The sequence below is a fragment of the Corvus kubaryi genome, unplaced genomic scaffold (assembly GCF_017639235.1).
Source record: "Corvus kubaryi isolate FWS band 111438036 unplaced genomic scaffold, C.kubaryi_AGA036_p1.0 137, whole genome shotgun sequence".
In the NCBI taxonomy this organism is placed as follows: domain Eukaryota; kingdom Metazoa; phylum Chordata; class Aves; order Passeriformes; family Corvidae; genus Corvus; species Corvus kubaryi.
Genome location: NW_024580671.1, coordinates 30,920,028 through 30,937,949, shown reverse-complemented (window position 1 = coordinate 30,937,949; position 17,922 = coordinate 30,920,028). Strand labels below are relative to the sequence as shown.

Below are 17,922 nucleotides of genomic sequence, written 5' to 3'. Positions count from 1 at the left end.
TATAAAAATGATCAAATGTTGTATGTGACGGGCAAAGATTCAATGGCCTACTTTCACAAAATGGGAAGGCAGAATTTTCACAAGAACATGTGTGAGCTGGATAGTAAACAAAGCTTTTGCTGCAGGCATATTGCTCAAAGTTAATACAGTGAGGGCTAAAACTCAGCTTGTGGTTCTGACAGAAAAGAAATGTTGGCTATTACAGGCTGATTTCAGGCATGTGCGTAATGCTACTTCAAGTTTGTATATTCCCCAACACTTAGCAGAGAGGAAAAGTGGGATTCCTGGATAGCTAATGGGAAGTATGAAGCCAAAGAAACTCAGTTTCAAGAATGTAAATAAGATCCTGGTATGAGGTGTTCTACAGAATAGCTTTCACGAAGAGTAACGCTGACATGCTGGTACAACGGAAAACCACATTTGACAGATATTTTTAGAATTACAGTGATTCTTACCTCCCTGTTCACACAGCTGTTGTGCTAAGGCATCCTTGAATATAACTTGGCCCCTATGAGTAGCTGTAGCCCTGTGAACATAAAAAACACAACAATAAATAATGTAGTAAACTTATTTATATATGCATATGTATATCTTTATGAATAACTAATCAAAAGTCCCATTCTGCTTTCTTTCTGTGTTCTTCTTTGTGCACTCTTCTAAATTTATAGAATAATTTGCAGTGATTGTTTTGGGCATAGCAAAAGAAAATTCCTACACCAAAATGGCTGGGTGGGTAATAAAAATCACTGGCACGGAGGTTAAATGAAGGACATCTTTGACATATGTCTATAGCTGCACATAGAGTTTCTATATTTGAGACCTCAAAAGTTTTGTCTGAAGAATAATTAATTCCCATTAGTGACCCACAGCTAGAAGACCTGTTAATGTACCACAGAACTTGTCATTTTTTTCCCTCATGATCAGGTAGAAATACAATGCCAAGTGATTTGTTTTTCTCTTACAGAGCTCTCATGTTAGCAGTGATAGTTTTACTTTCCAATTGCTCATTTAATCCCTCTTTTCCAAGTGCAGCACTTCACAACATCAGTTTTATCTCAGAGATTTCAAAACCTTTCAGTATTTGCAAGTGTAGTATTTGAAGTCTGATTTCTTTCAGCCAAAGTTCGTCCAGTATCTGTCTAGACTCACACACACCCTTCATGCATGTTCTTTAGCCTTTCTCTAATTAACATTAATGGGCTCAGTGTAGATCCCTGTGAAGTCCTTGAAATAGCCTCTCAGTTCAACAGTAAGATGTTGAAAGCTACTTTATCAGTGCAGTTTCTCAGCCAGCAGTGTGCCCTCTCTAATGGATCATGCCTAGCTTGCTTATAAAATATCAGAAAAGACAGAAAATGAAAGTCAAAATACATTATATTTTTCCTCACTACTGGGCCAGTTACCCCGAAAAGGAAGAAGAATCAAAGTAACACATCTAATACTAAATTTTCCTATACAGTTTTACCTCAGGGTAAAACCCGTCTTCAAACTGTCAGAGTATGAACAAGAGTAAAGCTTCTCTGGGATCTGCTTTGCTTCCTGTACATTTAGGAAAGCTTTATTTTCACCAATGTGTGTGTCCTGAAATGCAAAACTATGCTCACCTGATGCTCCTAGGGCTTTCAGACACTCTCTTCCTCTGCCTAAGGAAGGAGAGCTGTGTTGCCTTTTTCATCTTGGACTTTCAGAGGCAGGAGTAAAGCTGGAGCCTTGCCTCACCTGGCAGTGACAGTATTTTGGCCACAGTCCCAGCATCACATTACCAGTGTGAAGTTTTGGTTGCAGTCCCTACCATGTGCCCCATTGAAACTATTTTGGGATTTTCAGTACTTCATAAAATACAGCAGAACTTCATGCCATAGTTCCACATTAGCATTTCTGTATCTGCTGACAAGACCAGTGACCATGCTAAGTGCAGAGTAAAATAAAAACAAATACATTGCTCCAGCACAGAAAGGCAAGGGAGCTGAAGCTTTAAGTCTCATTTAAAAATATGAATTAAAGTATTTATTAAGGCTCTGTTGTGATGAATATGCATGAAACTATGATCACTACACTCATTTCTGCATTTTCCGCACAGGTGTATTCAGTTATGCAAGTCAGATTGGACCAAACCATCTCCAAAATCAATTCTAAAGATTTCTTTAGAAGGACTGGATATGGTGGCTTCCTCTGGCAGCTGAAATGGCAGGGCATCCCACAGCCAGCTTTGGGGCCAATGCAGCTGACAGACACGTTTTGCATATATGTTTCATTGTGGGAATTTCATGTGTTGAGCTTCCCTGGCTCAACATGGAAGAAAAAGCCACACCTAAGGCACAGAAGGTACAACAATTCTATTCCCCAAGCTGTCAGGGTGGAAGAGAGGGCTCTTTGCAGACACTGGGAAAGCAAATTTTTATTAGCAGCGGACTGGGACTTCAGAGATGTTGTTTATGCAACAGCCCAGGATACAATTCAGAATGTACACAACAACAATGGCAACCAGAGCATTCTTTTATGAGGCAGGGAAGAGCAAACTCTTGGAACACAGGCCACATGCAGAGGGGAGCTTGAGTATGTGTCTGAATGCAAACAAATACCAAGTAATACCAATAATTCCAAACTCTGTACTGTTTACTGGATCTCTGCGTGCGTGTGAGAAAAAGGCGATTTGGGCAGAGAGCCAGCAACCAGTTGAATGATCAGAATCTTTCTGTGTCTGTCATCCCTTGCTTGATAATGCAGACTAGGAGCCAATTATTGCTGTTTCATGGCAGGAGTGATCTGCACCCTGGGGAGAGGAGTGCAGTGCAGGAGGGGCACCGCTTGCTGCAGCATGCGCTCACATCAGATTAGCCTTGCCGTGGGCTTGAGCGCCGACAGCGCAGCTTCAGAAACTTGCTAAGGGTGCTGCTACTACCACTTTACCAGTATTACGTGCTCCATTTTCTCTGTATTTGTGCTTTATTAATGGAGCAAATGAAAATAGTGCAGCGCAATTATGCATAAACGGAGCTACTTCTAGGAAGAAGTGAAAAATATACCTTTTCTGTATTGAACTTTCTTTGTCTGTGATGTTCCTACCTGACAGTTGAGGTTCATGGAACAGGATCGTGAATTTGGATTCTTTTTTTATAAAGACATGTAACATATCCAAACTCATCTCAATCCCTATATTCACACTCCAGTCTAAAAACTACATAGTATTTATGATAATTATAACAAAAATAATACTGGCAATGCCTGAAAGAGACTCTACTAAAGAAAGAAAATTATTCAACTATCAAATATGAGGTTTTGCTTTTGTGACATATATATATATCCAGTAACTGAACTCTGGGCTTTCTTGAAAAGTTTCTATGCTGTCTTAAATGTAGTTAAATATTGCTTAGAAGAAGGGCACTTACTAACTACTATTTGGTGTTACTCCACACCTGTCTATAGTCCCACTCTGACATTGTCTGCTATTTATTCCCAGCTAAAGGGCAAGTGACTAATCAGATCTAATGTGTCAGTCAGCCAAAAGGCAAGATGCATGTTCCATATGTCCCCAGAGATAGTTCCTAAGTAGAAATTAATCTTTCCAAAGGGATGAGAAATAAAAGAAAAATGGGAGAGAACAGGAACATCCTGACATGGTAAGTGAGAGCTTTGAAAGAAAAACAACCTAGAGGTAATAAGGTTCCTCTTTATATTAACCTCACTCTTCCATTAGCCTAGATGTATTTGTGTGCTTGGGGCTATGCAAGAGGGGATGAATTGCTGACAGAGGAATAAAGAGGTCTGAACACAAAAAGACTACATCAGGTGCCAAGGCTCACTGGCAGTTCAAGGCATTGCTAACCCTATACTTCAATTACAGCAGTTTTAAAAAGAATTTTCCTTCCTAAACCACAACTATTTGAGTTGAAATCAGGTGCCAGTAAAGACTTCCAGATTATCTGTCACTGAAAATCAAAAAAAAAGAGAAAAAGACTTGCTGGTTCTCCTCTTAAACTATTTATAATCCATGTCACCTGTGAAATGGGGCTGGAAGTGCCACCCTGCTCATCTGCTAACAAGCTTAAAAACACTTTAAGTGCAGTATTGCCAGCTCCTCTGAACATAGATAGCCTCAGGAGTATCAATTCGTCTCCCATGTGATGACAAATATCATTCCAGGTGATCTGGGAGGAAGAAACCCAGAGACACTTCCATATGATAGAAAATCCTCCCTCCTGCCTGCTGTTGACTGGATGCAGCAGGTTGGGCTGTGCATCCAAGAGCAGAGTACCTGTCCTGGGCCTTGCTCTGGAGCTTTCACCATTTGCTCATGCTCTGGGGTTCACATGCCTGGTGCTCGCTCTGCCCTTACACAGGTGCTTGGCCATCTGCACCTTCCCCTGGTGAGGGAAAGCACTGGGACAAATTTGTGAGGGAGGAGGCTTCAAAAAGACTCAGGTATTGTACAGTAAAATACCTCATCTCATGATGCACCAAAAAGGGGTTTCAACAGGATCAAAGAAAAGGAGATTAATTTTTTACCTGAACTAGCAGAGTTTAACCTTGTGCCAGCTACTAATGGTCAGTGACTGCTTCTACTCAAGGAAATTCAGGGTGACATCCACAACACTGGCTCCAGGAAAATCAGTGCCTGGCTATATAAAGCTGAGATTGGTCTTCCCCAACCCCACAGTGGTGTCCCCGAAAAGCAGGTCTGATGCACTGCCAGCACAGACTGTGTTGCTTCCCCACCACTGCGGGGGACACAGTCGGTGCTGGGCACCTTATGAGACTGAGCTGGAGCAGAAAAAAATCAATGCATACCCAATGATTGCTGTTGCCATTTTGTGTGGAAGTACCTCATAGTTCACATTGGATTCACATGCTTTGCTAACATGCTTTTGTTAACTTAGGTTGCATTTTAAAGAGAGTGTTTTGGCTCAGGAGAGCACAGGCAGGAAGCTACATGGGACTGACCCTTGTGTCCTGCCTCTGCTGCATGGCTCTGCCAGCTCCTTCTGTGGAAAGGACGCACGGCCACCCTGATCAGAGGCGGGTAGTTGCCCTCCTTATGCAAATAAATGGGTTGATTTTTAATGCATGGTTAAATTTGCATGATCATCTCTGTAGGGTTGTCTTTTTTAACCCATTGTCTTAAAAAATATATTCTCCTCCAATACTGCCTGATTAAGGGATCTCTGAATAAAATAATTTTAAAGCATGATGTAGAACAGGTCTTCTGCGGATTAAGTTCATGGGGTGGTTGTGCACAGCTGTTCATGGTGGGAGTGTGAACCATTTTCTTCCAGTGTCCTGCAAAGGTGGGGCAGGAGGTGAGGTCAGGCTGGGGTGCATTTTGGCTTGTGCTTCCTACCAGGGCCGGAACCTTCAGTGATAATTTCTTCAAGAGCAGTCAGACCAACATGTTAAACCTGACTGGGAGATGGTGCTGGTTCTGGCGCTGGCACCAGTAGGGAAAATGCACAGAGCACTTGTGGCTGCTGATCCATAAGGCATTTGGGTTGGAGGCTTCCACCTACCGGTTAAATGCCTCCAAGTTGTTATTTCAGTTTTCACTTGACATGCAAGCACAGTCTAATTAAAGCAGCAGAAATGAGATCTGTGTGTTCTGAAATACACATTTTGACTCTGCTTTTCTCTCACTGTCCCCAGTGGTTTCCTCACTGAGATATTACAGAGAAAGTCATCTGTCCTGACCATATTCAGCTGAAATTGTCAGGGAAATTTGGCAAGTAAGATGCAATTAATTTTGTAGACATTTGTTCAGGAGACTGGAATTAGCACACTTGCTCTAAAAACCTCAATCTAAGGTGAAAATTCTTCAGCGGGAAAGGACTAAAATGGCCAGCAAAAGCCAGGGGATGTGCTAGAGGGCAAAGAGAAATCATTTCATTTGGGGCAGCTGTCCTGAGCTGAAGTTTGTGGTTCACATGAATAAATTATGCTCATAACTTACTTCATGGTGAGCTTTCGTATAGGGTAAATGCAAGAGGAACAAGAGCCACCTGACCTTGTCTTTTTTCTCTGATTTTATCTCTGGGAACTACACATGTGGGGAAAAGGAGTCAACTCAACCTAAAGGTTTATTAAATATTGATTTAAGTAAACATTTAAGGACTTTCTTTAAACAAGACTTGAATAAAAGAAACATTCACAAATAGAAAAATAAATGAGAAGGGCCTACAGAAACTTGCTTCCAGTACCCGAAGGGAAAGATGAAGAGGGACTTCTTACAAGAGCATGTGGTGACAGGACAAGGGGGAATGACTTCAAACTGAAAGAGGGCAAGTTTAAAATAGATAGTGGGAAAAAATCTTTACTGTGGGAGTGGTGATGCATTGGAACAGGCAGGTCATTCTATGATTCTATTCTAGATTCTATAATTTTAACCCATATTACAGATGATGGATCTAAGGCTACAGCACTGGAAAAAGAGGGGTGCACAGGCAGCTCCAGCCCCTACATGTTACAATTTATAAGAACGTGGTTTTTTTGTCCTAAAGAACGCCAAACTTTTGTTTGGTTGCAAGGTGCATGTACAGAAGATGGATACAACATAATAATGTATATACCTTATAAAAGAGGTAAAAAGTAAGACTTACCATTTTAAACTGTATATAAACCTTTTCACATTCCTTTCTCTTCTGTCTCAGAGGCTAAAAAGATGTGGGTTTTTTTTAAAAATTCTGTCTAGTTTTATGTGACTGGAATGATTAGAGCTTCTTGCTGACTGAAAGCAGACTAGGACAATACTTTCTTCTCAGCTACAGGAAATCCAACATTTTCATTAATATTTTGCATTGTGTGATTATAAAGGAAAGCAAATTCTATTTTTTCTATACTTGAAATAAAGGATTATTGCAGTGGCATCTGCCAAGCAGAGAGCTCATATAAATAATAGAACAAGCATCCATTGTCTCTCTACTGACACACTGCCAACAACTAGGTCCCTGTTTTCCACCTTTTTCAGTCTTTGGGAGAAGACTCTGACCTTGTTTTAGGTTTTGCAATCTATTGTACTTTATTATTTTGTGAAACATCAGTTGGATGAATTTTAGCTTTTAATGCACTGAATATTTATAACTATTTGAAATCTATACTCAATCCTAAGATAATGAATATAATACATGTTTTTGTTGTAAAAAAAATAGTGCTTTTCCTAAATGCTGCTTGTGTAGTCTTTTAAAGTCTATATTCAATGAAGATATTATTCAATCACCTAAATTTTCCTTCAAGAAAAATAAAACCTTTGTCTTTTCCCGTATGACAAGAAGAAATGTTGTAGTTACCATGGATTTTAAAATTCTTGAAATCTCTAAATGAACACAGAGGTATTAAGTAAATGGACTTACAGTCAATTCCTGTATGCTTCTACAATGACCCTTTTCTTAACAACATGTACTAATTAAGTTTGGCTGTGCTGATCAGCTGGGGGAGTTCAGCAGAGGCCACAAAGATGGTCTGGGCTGGAGCACGTACTCTGAGGAGAAACCGAGGGAGCAGGGCTCATTCAGCCTGCAGAAGAGATGACTTTAGGGGGACCTGACAGCAGCCACCAAAGAAACTTGTGCAGTTCCTCTCCATCATGGCCGTATTTTAAGACCAGACTGGATTAAAACCCTGAGCAACCTGGTCTGGCCTTCCTTTGAGCAGGATTTTGGACAGCAAAATCTGAAACAGCGTATGAGATGCTGAGATGAAAACAAAATTAGTTTTAAAAGATCCTAAATAATGGAGAAAAGGATGCTTTCACTGCCACCTTTTTAGTTCACTACTCTCATGCTATCTGTACTCACTATCCATTTCCTATTTAAGGTTTCACCAGTCTGCCCACTGCTCCCAAAGGACATTGCGAATAGCTGTGCATGAGTTGGACCACAGAAAAATCTGGAACTTCATCCCCTGTATTTGCTTTACAGCCCACACAGAGAAATCCTCAATAGCTAAATTAACTGCCTTTCTTAAAAACCACTAATTTCAATATAAATGACAGAGATGTAACTGGTACATCCACAATGTACAAGTCAGCTTGCAAGGGAAGGATAAAACCTGCCTCTTTAGTCTAATGTTAGAAAATAACACATCAAAAATCAAAATTTCCACAGACCACACCCCACAGCACCTGGGGCAGGTTTCCCTTCCTGAAGCTTCACCAAACACTGAAGTATTACACTCCTTGTCTAATGTTTCTTTGCACTTTTCTCACCAACCTAACTGTTTTCAGAGGACGGAAAAGCAAATGAAACATGGTAATCTTTCACAGACTAATCAAAATCAAGCTAGAAGAGAACCTGATACAGTTGTTAGTGAAGAATTGTTATTCTTGCTGTGAATATGGTGAACCTCTGGGGAAAAAAAAATGTAGGGTCACTAATCATACAAAGGACAGTTATTTCTCCTGTATGGTTTTTAATTTTCATCCAGATTCATGAGCTGGAAGAAAGCATATATCCCTGAAGACCATACGAGAGGATACAGCATCATAAAGTCACCCCAAGACACTTACAAATAGAAATAGGCAGGTGAAATATTGCCTTAGGAGAATAATTAATTTTACCAGCCACTGAAAAAAAACGAAAAATCTGTGAAGTATCACAGAACTCCAGACAAAAGAGGCAGGTGGAATGGCATCATGTACATGGCATAAACTGGAAAGACTTTGGTGAGGAGCCCTGGCAGGAGCTGGTTGTACTAGAGAAAGGTAGGAGGTTATTTGGGGACCATAGTTACTGAAGGCAGGGTTGAGGAGTAGTGTGAGGGCCCCTGGAAGTACTGTGGTGTGGGTGCTATTGGGGTTTACTGCCCAAAAATGTAGGAAACTTGGATTCATGGATCCTGCTGCTCACAGTATAGTTTGGCCTTTCTTCAACAAGGTTTTTTTTTCAGAGATGCCCATTAGAGGGCTGTTTTAGGGTTGGGATTAAGAGACAATGAGACACCTGGATGCCTAAGTCATATCCAACCTTTCTCACCTCAAGCAGAAAGATCAAGTTTAAAGGAGAAAAATCTCTTCTCTGTGTCCTTCCTGTCCTCCAGCCCTGCTTTCAAAACCAGCAACTTTTAGCAGCTCTTAGGGCTGAGCAAAGCCTCTGACACCCTTACAGGGTGTTAGCAATGGCTCAGCATGCCTTGGTTCTGGCTTCCACCTGTGCTGTGGCTGGGACCTTTGTGAGCTGGGGTCAGGACCCACCCTCTGCCCCTGCTGCCAGCTCCAGAATGCTTATGAGTTGTGGGCAATTTTTTCTTGCTCCATCTGGGAAACCATGGCCTGCCCACAGACTCACCTTATGATCCCAGAGAGGATCATAAGAGACCTCGGGAGGTCTCCAGACCAACCTCCTGCTCAAAGCAGGGTCAATTACACTAACAAAACACAAACAGCTCTGCTATACTTTCTACCACGTTGCCTAACAGCATGTCAAGGCTCATAGTTCTGGTATTTGTAAACGCTTTTGCATAATAAAATGATAACAGGATTATCAAAATTATGTTAAACAAAATCTGCTGTCTGAACTTCACCTTGAATTGGTCAGTCACTTGACACAGGCATAAATACACTGAATTTACAACTCATTTGGACAGCAGCCTCCCATATAATATATTGTTCCAACAATAATGAGTTTGAATCCATGTTTCTCACTAGGAAACAATCTATGATTTGTCTTACTCAGAAACAAATTACCTGCTAAGCTATATTGCTATAATATCTTCTTTAGATACAGTGTGAATAATAATTCTTTAAACCCATTATTAAAAAAAGACATCAAAGTCTAAAACCTTTCTCTTAGAGTAAAGTAACAATGAAGAGATTTATAACCCTAGCCTTGAAAGAAACCAGAGTAAGAGAGAATCTAAGCAACAATGTAAGTACTTCCAGGATAGATGGTTGCTCTTGGTTTTTTATTACTGACTAATTTTTTCTGAGCACAGATTTGTTTTCAGAAGTCTCTGGCAGAATGAGCATAACACTAGAATGAATCTTCGTAGGAAAATATCCTGTTGATGCTCGGAGATTCTCTAGCACTAACACTGGGTTCCCTGTGTCCCTGGTGAACGAGAAATGGCGATACTGGGTGAAATGCATCCGGACTTCAACTCTTCATTTATTTGCTAATGACAGTTTCCAATCAAAAGGAATACATTGGGAATTCATTTCAGTAAAGTTGCCAGGAAAGTGAACTTTTCAAATACACGCAAATAATTATTGCTTTTTTAACATGAAATACTGCTTGGGAGCTCAAATTCCCATGTCTGGAATCCCAAATTCCAAGTACTACAGATGAAGGCTTTCATCAGAGACTTGCACATCTGCTGCTGTACGCAACAGAGTGGTGCTGGAAATTAGAGAAATTAATCTGTAATTTGTGTAGCTAAGAAGTTTATGGTTGATTAATAAAACATCAAACTTGAGCTAACACTTAACGATAAAAGAGGCTCTCTTCTCATAACTGATATTTTAATGGGGTTTTCCGAGTGATGCAGTTTTTAAGATTTTGTGAAATACTGCAGCAAGTAAACAAAACCAAAAAAATATAAATTTGTTCTTGCAAATCTCTCCTCTTCAACTGAGGAACTTTGAGTAGCAGGTCCACTGTTGCATTTAGTCCAGTTCCCTCTACCCCTTATGGAAGGGACACTTCCCATGAGCTGGTTGGGATAAATTTACAAGCGTCAGGGTAAATCAAACAGGTTTTCTATAACCTTGGTTTTCTGAGCACTCTCTTTGGCAAAAATGTCCCAAGTATTGGCTCCAGACAGAGTCCCCTGGAATGAGCAGTGACATCCCATATGTGACATAAATCTTCCCAGTGCAGTCTAAGTAAACCTGACCAAGGATGGATTCATAACAGATACTAGATTTCACGAAAAGTTACGTAAAACTACTACAAGTATAATTAGCAATTTCCCATTTTGAATGATCATCAACCATCTTCTGGTCTCTGGAAAAAAAAAAAATCCCATGTCTGCACAGAGAATGGCTGAAATCTTGAAAAACTATAATGGAAAAACAAAATGCCGTAAGCTAGAAGGTACCTTGTTACTATGGATGGGATGGATGTGGCTGTGAGGCAAAAGAATTGAAGCAAGACCCATGAGAGATATGGAAGGAATAGCAGTAAACTGTTAGCTGGTGAAGGTGTGTGGATGACAGAGGTACAATTATAACTTTAGAAGAAAATAAGTATCCAATAACAGCATCTAAAAACAATGCTGTAGAAATAGCAGCACTAACTGTGCAGTACCACTTGTTTGACACATGTAAGAAAACAGGCAGACTTCATCCACTGGCAAAGATAACTCTTGTGTTATTCCTGTATGAAGACTGTTAAAAACAGTATATTGCAAACAAAAATTAAAATGTTTTAAAATACAGCTAGTGATGTATGGCTTTTAGCTTCCAGGTACATCCATTTCTGAGGATCTCTCAGTCAAACAGCTCGTAGTAAGTTTGGATTCCTTACATGATATTGCTGCCCTTCTTTTTTTTTTTAATTTTATTGATGTGAGGCCAATCCCTTGCATTTAAACAGAAGACCTGGGTTTATGTATTAGTAATACCCAGTGGACATGTGTTAACATGGACCTTTTACCTTAAGAATTTCAAATGGTCTATTTATTTCTGTCTCTCAATATGCATTCCACCTGACCATTGTTGTGGCTGTATTACTGACTTCATAATTCCTAAACTAAGAGAAATAGAAAACATTGTAAATATTTTAGATACATTTAGTAAACCAGAACATGAGTCTTTTCTGAGTTTTAATTCACAGATCTTTTCATCTGTGCTTACCACAAAAATTTTCATGCTGTCTTGCTACAGAGAAATACCTTACTTTTTTGCAGCTGTCAATAGTGTTGCAGAAAATTGTTCTTCAATACTTCTTATGCTGATATCTGGTCTTTTGAGGAATTTACAATAAGAATGCGGTAAAGAACTTTGACCTGTTGGTTTTAGGAAGCAAGATTGAAACTGCTCTTTTATTCCAGGCTACTTCATGTGCTTTGTTATGCACAACAAAATACATTAAATGTCAGAAAATCTTAGCTTTTCAAATGCTAAGCTTTGTCTTGTTGAATGGTATTTTAAATGAACCACACCTACATTTCTTAATAGTCTCTTTAAAATATTACACATGGTTTGAAAAAACATTTTTACCAATTAGGACTTCTGAAACTTGTACCAAAGTAAATGAGAAAATGCCATTTTAATTTTTGGGAACATACTTAAAAAAGATCCTGTGTAAAGCCTTGCATTCCTGAACTCAGGAATCCATGTCTGCATTCCTGGTGTCAGGCATGCTGAACAATTCTGCTTCATGACTTCATGACAAGTACAGGTTTGGTATTTGGTACTGGTTTAACTTAGTGTCTTTTCCTGTGCCCCTCCATGCAGTGGGAGTGTGTATATGGTCATTCCTCACCTAAAGTAAGAGTGGTGGTTTCCAAGCCATAGAAAGCTCATCACTTGCAGCCACACTGGTATCATCTTTCTCTTGATCTCCCAATTCCGTCCCCTCCTGGCTGAGGAGGGGTTTGCTAAAACACGTGCTCAGCTGGAGCTTCTTGCCAAGCCTGAGCTGCAAATTCTTCTCCATTTGTATATAATAATCCTTCCCAGTATGGTCCTCTATATTCAGACATCCAAAATAATACATTAAAGGCACCTAAGCTGCTGTCAACTTTCATTGTAATGGACCTAAAAGTTCAGAAATAATTAATGCAGGAAGAAAGAGGGATGGACAGGCAGCATTTTCACTCCAGAAATACTTCTTAGGCTACATTAAATTGAATTTCCCTGCATGTTTTGTCTTTCTGTTTTTAACTGACACAGGCACCTTTTAATGCTGGTGACAGAAAATTTTAATATTAGCAACTGTTTGAAAACTGAACAGTTGCCCATGAAATGGATCTGTACTGTGTCACCATGTACAGCAGATACTCATTTTAAAGCAGCACCCTCCTAACCAAAGGACACACATAATGAAGAAAAATTACCCCAGTCACTGTTATTTCAGAAGTACTAGCAGATGAAATGAGCTTGCAGTTAATTCTTGCACCATTAACCTCTGATCCTAAAGGAGCTCTGTGGTCTTGAGCATGTTAATGACATTAAGTAGGTACATGACAGGCCTTTGCTGAGAACCCCTTGCCCAGCCTAAGGATGCCACGACTAACAAGATATCCATTTTCTTTGCAAAACTGAGCAGAAGGCGTTCCAAAGTACTCTGCCACAGTTTGGGCATGGCTGCCAGCAGAGATGGGAGTGATGTCCCACGTGCTGGAGGGAAGACCTGGAAACCTCTGGGCCACAGCCTCCTGAGACCAAGGGATCCCTCAGAGCCCACACACCTTCCCGAGACTCAGCATCACCCAGCACAACAATAGGAGGGAAGGCTGCTAGATGTCAGGTGGACAGAATGAAGCATTTTTGGAAGATTTGGGTAAAATACTAATGGAAATTTCTAATTTTCATATGTAGATGCCTTTTGTTATAGAAGAGTATCTAAGTTTTGTTTACAAACTGGGTAGAATTATCCATTGCAAATGTCCTATTCCAACTTATTTTTAAGTAAAAATTTTTAAAATCCCAACACCTCTTCCAGCTTTGTGTAAAAAACTTAATAATCTATTTCAATTGATTTTTTTCTCTCATTCTAATAAATATTAGGAAATATTAATGAAAGGGCACACAGCATGAAAGCTGGGACAAAAGGGTCCTGAAGTCTGATTTCTCTCCTTGTCCAGAGATATGCTATTTGTTTTATTGTCCTTTGTTTCCACTGAGAACAAATGTTTAAAATAGTGAACAAAAAGAAGTCTTTCATTTTCAAAAAACATGTTTTTTTTCTAGTTTTGATTTATATAAACATTAGTATTCTCCCATGAATGTAATTCCTTCCAGCCATTTAAAATATGTGATGACTATTTTGTTAACTCCAAGAAATGTCAAAGAGGACATGTCCCCCTTCTTGCAGCAAAGTGATGAGAAAACCTCTAGCAAATGACAGCCCTGGTTCCTGAATAATTAACACTTCCAATAAAGTGCGTCACAAGCACAGAGATTTAAATCTTCTTGCTTCAAAATTACCATTATATGTGAATGATATTGTCAGGAATTCATATACACATGGAGTAATTGTGAGGTGAAAGTGCATTTTCATTGCCAATCCTGAATTTAGGCTTTGTAAGAATAATTGTTTTACAAAAGCCAAAGGGAAGAGAAATACATAAAATTTGTAAAAGAGTAAACAGATACTAGTTAAATATTCTGGTAGGATTTTCAGTGCTCTGGATTTCAATGTACTAATTCAAGAGAAATTTAAAGAGTTAAGAAAAGAAAGACTAAAATAAAAGTTTATTTATATTTCTGCTTAGAAGTAGAAATAACATTTAGAAATACTAGAAAGTATTGGATTTTAAAAATCAAATTTAAATAGTCAACAATTGTATTTATTGCAGAGAATCGGCAAGACTTGTCTTTAAATTTATAGATTCCCTTAAGAACAGTTTTAAGTATATTCATGTAAATATATTCCTTTTTGGCTTGTGGTAAAAATAATGATAGCATTTGCACCCAAATATATAAAACCAGAAATGTTATTCACTTGACAAACTGCACTGTATTGCTATTATTCTTGCAGAGAACATAAGGGCATATAGAGAGGGTCTGAAATGCAATCAGAAGAGGTATTGTAAAGCATATTTTTGACACCATCTAGCCCAGTCTACACTTAAATGAGAGATTGGTGCCTCTTATGAATTAAACATAATTCTTGATTTATGTTCTGTTACCCTTGTATCAAAACCCATAGTTCCAGAGCAATGTCACTGTGAATTCATTTAATGATATTGATGATACACCTAACACAGAGAATACAAAGTAACAAGCAGTGCAGAGCATGGCTTTATAAATCACTCCTACAGAGCATTAGGCAATAAATAACAAGCCATTAATTCACTCTAAATTATGCTAAAACATGAAAACTACTTGTGCAGCAAATTATAAATACCTGCCATTTCTAGTAAAAAATGTGAAACTTCTGACCAAGGAATTTTATCAAATCACAACATAAATATCAGACTTCAGATTAAGTAGGCTTGGATTAGACCTTCTTTCTTTAAAACAAGACACAGACTGCAAAAACAATATAGCAGTTAAGTCATCCTCACAGCAGCCCAAGAACCCAGTGTATCAAACCACTTCCAGCACCTGTGTTTCATCTGTCTGCTTCTCAAGCTCCTGACTGCACAGGCAACTCACCCCACAAATACTAGTGTTGTTGCAGCTCTTCAGCTAAATATGAAGACCCAGGTCCTGAGAGTTCTTGCGCTGTGAGTTATCAGCACCATATCCCATGGGAAGCTCCCATGCCCTCTGTGTACACCAATACTCACAATATTCTTCATGAGGCTCTCTACCCACACAATACCATCCTGTGCATGGGATTTATAACAGCAGAATCTGGTCTAACAGAGACTAGGAAACATTTTCCATGAGAAAATTTAAATTGGAGGGCAGTGAATGATTAACTTACACAACATCTGATGTTGAAGATTGTTAAGAGTTGTTATGGTTGAGAGCCTTTGGCAGAGAAACCTGATCTACTTTGTAGTATTTGTGGAAATTATATTTTAAGTGTTGGCTTTTCTGCAATTACTCAGTAAGAGTTCTATATCTTTCTGCCTGTGTCTAAGAAATGGTAAAGCAACCTCCAATTATACTTACTGGTTAAAAGTTTTTGAATCTTTTAGAAACCCAATTTCATACAGTCTACAATTTGCTAGGTAACAACTGTAGAGTTGGATTATGACCTCTTCTCATGAACAATGTCATGAATGTAACAACCATAAGAGTTTGATTCACTGGCAATCATCTCTCCCTCCTTGTTGATCTGCTAAGGGCTACAAGGGACATGATGAGAGAAAAGTAATTGTGCTAAAAAGAGTAAGACTGTAAGCCTAAGAAATCTGGTTAATGGACCATGCACTGACCATGCTGACTGAAGCCCAAATATTGCTCTTTCAGGATACTTAGCTTGGCTAGTCAAAAAACAGGGAAAAAAGCAGTTTGACAATTTGTATGCTACTGCACTTTGGGTGGCTGTTTTATTCCTCCATTAATCTATTAACACCAAGGGCAAATTTTCCCATTAAAATGACAGTGAGAAACCTGAAGGCTGAGACTGAGTGCAGGAGATGGACACTGTCCCCATTTCATACACATGAAGATAAAACCTATCCATGATCACTTTTTACCTTAGTTATGCAACAGTGCTTAAGTAAAAGAAATAAAATGCCTTGAATTATTACAACAGGATCTGTCAAGCCTTGGTTTGGGCTTTCCCAAACTGTTTTGGCTCCTCTATCTCTGCTCCTCTCCCCAGAAAACTGTAATCTCCAGTACTAAGTCACCTCCTAAACTGACATTTTGATAGTGGAAATTTGAGGATTGCCACAGGCACAGACATGCCAGTAAAACTGAAGAAAACAGCTCTGTATGAGCAACAAAGTTGTCACTCAAGGGTTTCTACTTTTCCCGTATTTCTGTAGGCAAGGTGCTCACTTTCTGCACAAATTCTTCCCAGGCCTGGCTTAACCTGCACCCCTACAAATTTTGCTGTCTCACCAAAAGCTCACTGCTCTTTTTTCTTTCCTAGACTGTATTTTTGTGTCCCCACCCATTTCCGTATTTCCCAAAATAATCGTAACAATATGCCAATGAGGAACACAGTAAACAGTTCTTTCTAACTATCTCATCTGGAATTATATCTCCCGTTTTAACTTCTCCTTTGAAAAGGAACCACTTAGTCTAACATTGTTTCAACAACATTTTTAGAATAAAAATGTAATTATACTCTGCATATATGAACCTCAATGCCAAAATTTAGCTTCATCTATCCATAACTCTGCATCAGTTGCTGGGAGACCAGAGATTATGGTACTCACTGTTGTTCTCTTGCTTTGTATTTCAACAGCCTCCAACATCCCTTGGCATACTAACAGCTGCACAGTACTTTTGCTCTTTAATTTGTTTCAGTGATTGCATGAGCAGATTGAGGTCAGTATAATGCCCTCGAAATTCCTAGTGGCAAACCACTTGTGTTATGGACATTGAATCTGAGATGCCCGTAGCCCAGACTTTTCTACATAAAAAAATACCGACTCTGACCCAGTTATCCTACTTTGTGTTATTCTATTAAAAAAAAAAAAAAGAAGTTCCAAAGAAACACAGCAGCAGAAACCTATATATTGCAAACATTAGATATAGGCAAAGCATCAGGATCCCAGTTTGTAGAGACCAGGCTCAACTCTAAAATTCATCAAAATAAAGTTCGAAAGTATAAATACAGACTCCCTGTATGAACAATGACAGGCCAATCCATTACCAGTTTTCTAGCTGCCATCTCAGCTATATTTCCTAATTCTCACAAAACCCTGAAATTAAGTACTGCCAGTAGCAAAAACTACACTTCTCATGTTTTGCCTTAGTAATAACTAAGCAACTAGTAATACCTAGTAATAACAGCAATAACTCTGTGGCTGCAGACAGCTATTCTTAGTTTGATATTATTTTGCTAACATTACTGCTGATTTAACTTTGCCCATGCAGACTCTCTGAATTCGTAACTTCACATCCATGCACCAGGCAGTCAGCTTTTGGGGGTGCATTGTCTGGGTGTGCTGCCCAGCCCTGGCTTGAAGTGCTCTGCTCTTTGGCAAGTGCTCACTGACAGTGAATCTGCAGGAATGCACAGACATGAAAGGTATTATTACATTGCTATTTGTTATGCTAATTTTGTTAAGGGCCTGTCGAAATTTCATTATAAACCATATTTTCAAGGAGCTCATAAATCAACCATGAAATGTATTCTGTGCTCACACTTTTACAGACTGAATAAGACTCCATGACATGATTTTGACAATTTAAAGCAAAAA

At 39.1% G+C, this 17,922-nt stretch overlaps 1 protein-coding gene across 3 annotated transcripts in view; it reads right to left on the bottom strand.

Moving 5' to 3' along the window:
- RELN (reelin) overlaps positions 1 to 17,922 on the bottom strand; it is a 276,616-nt gene that overhangs the window by 164,420 nt on the left and 94,274 nt on the right. For all 3 annotated transcript variants that reach the window (XM_042018399.1, XM_042018400.1, XM_042018398.1), the window contains exon 4: positions 456 to 526. In XM_042018399.1, the coding sequence (XP_041874333.1) occupies positions 456 to 526 (71 nt within the window). The remainder of the gene's footprint in view (positions 1 to 455; positions 527 to 17,922) is intronic.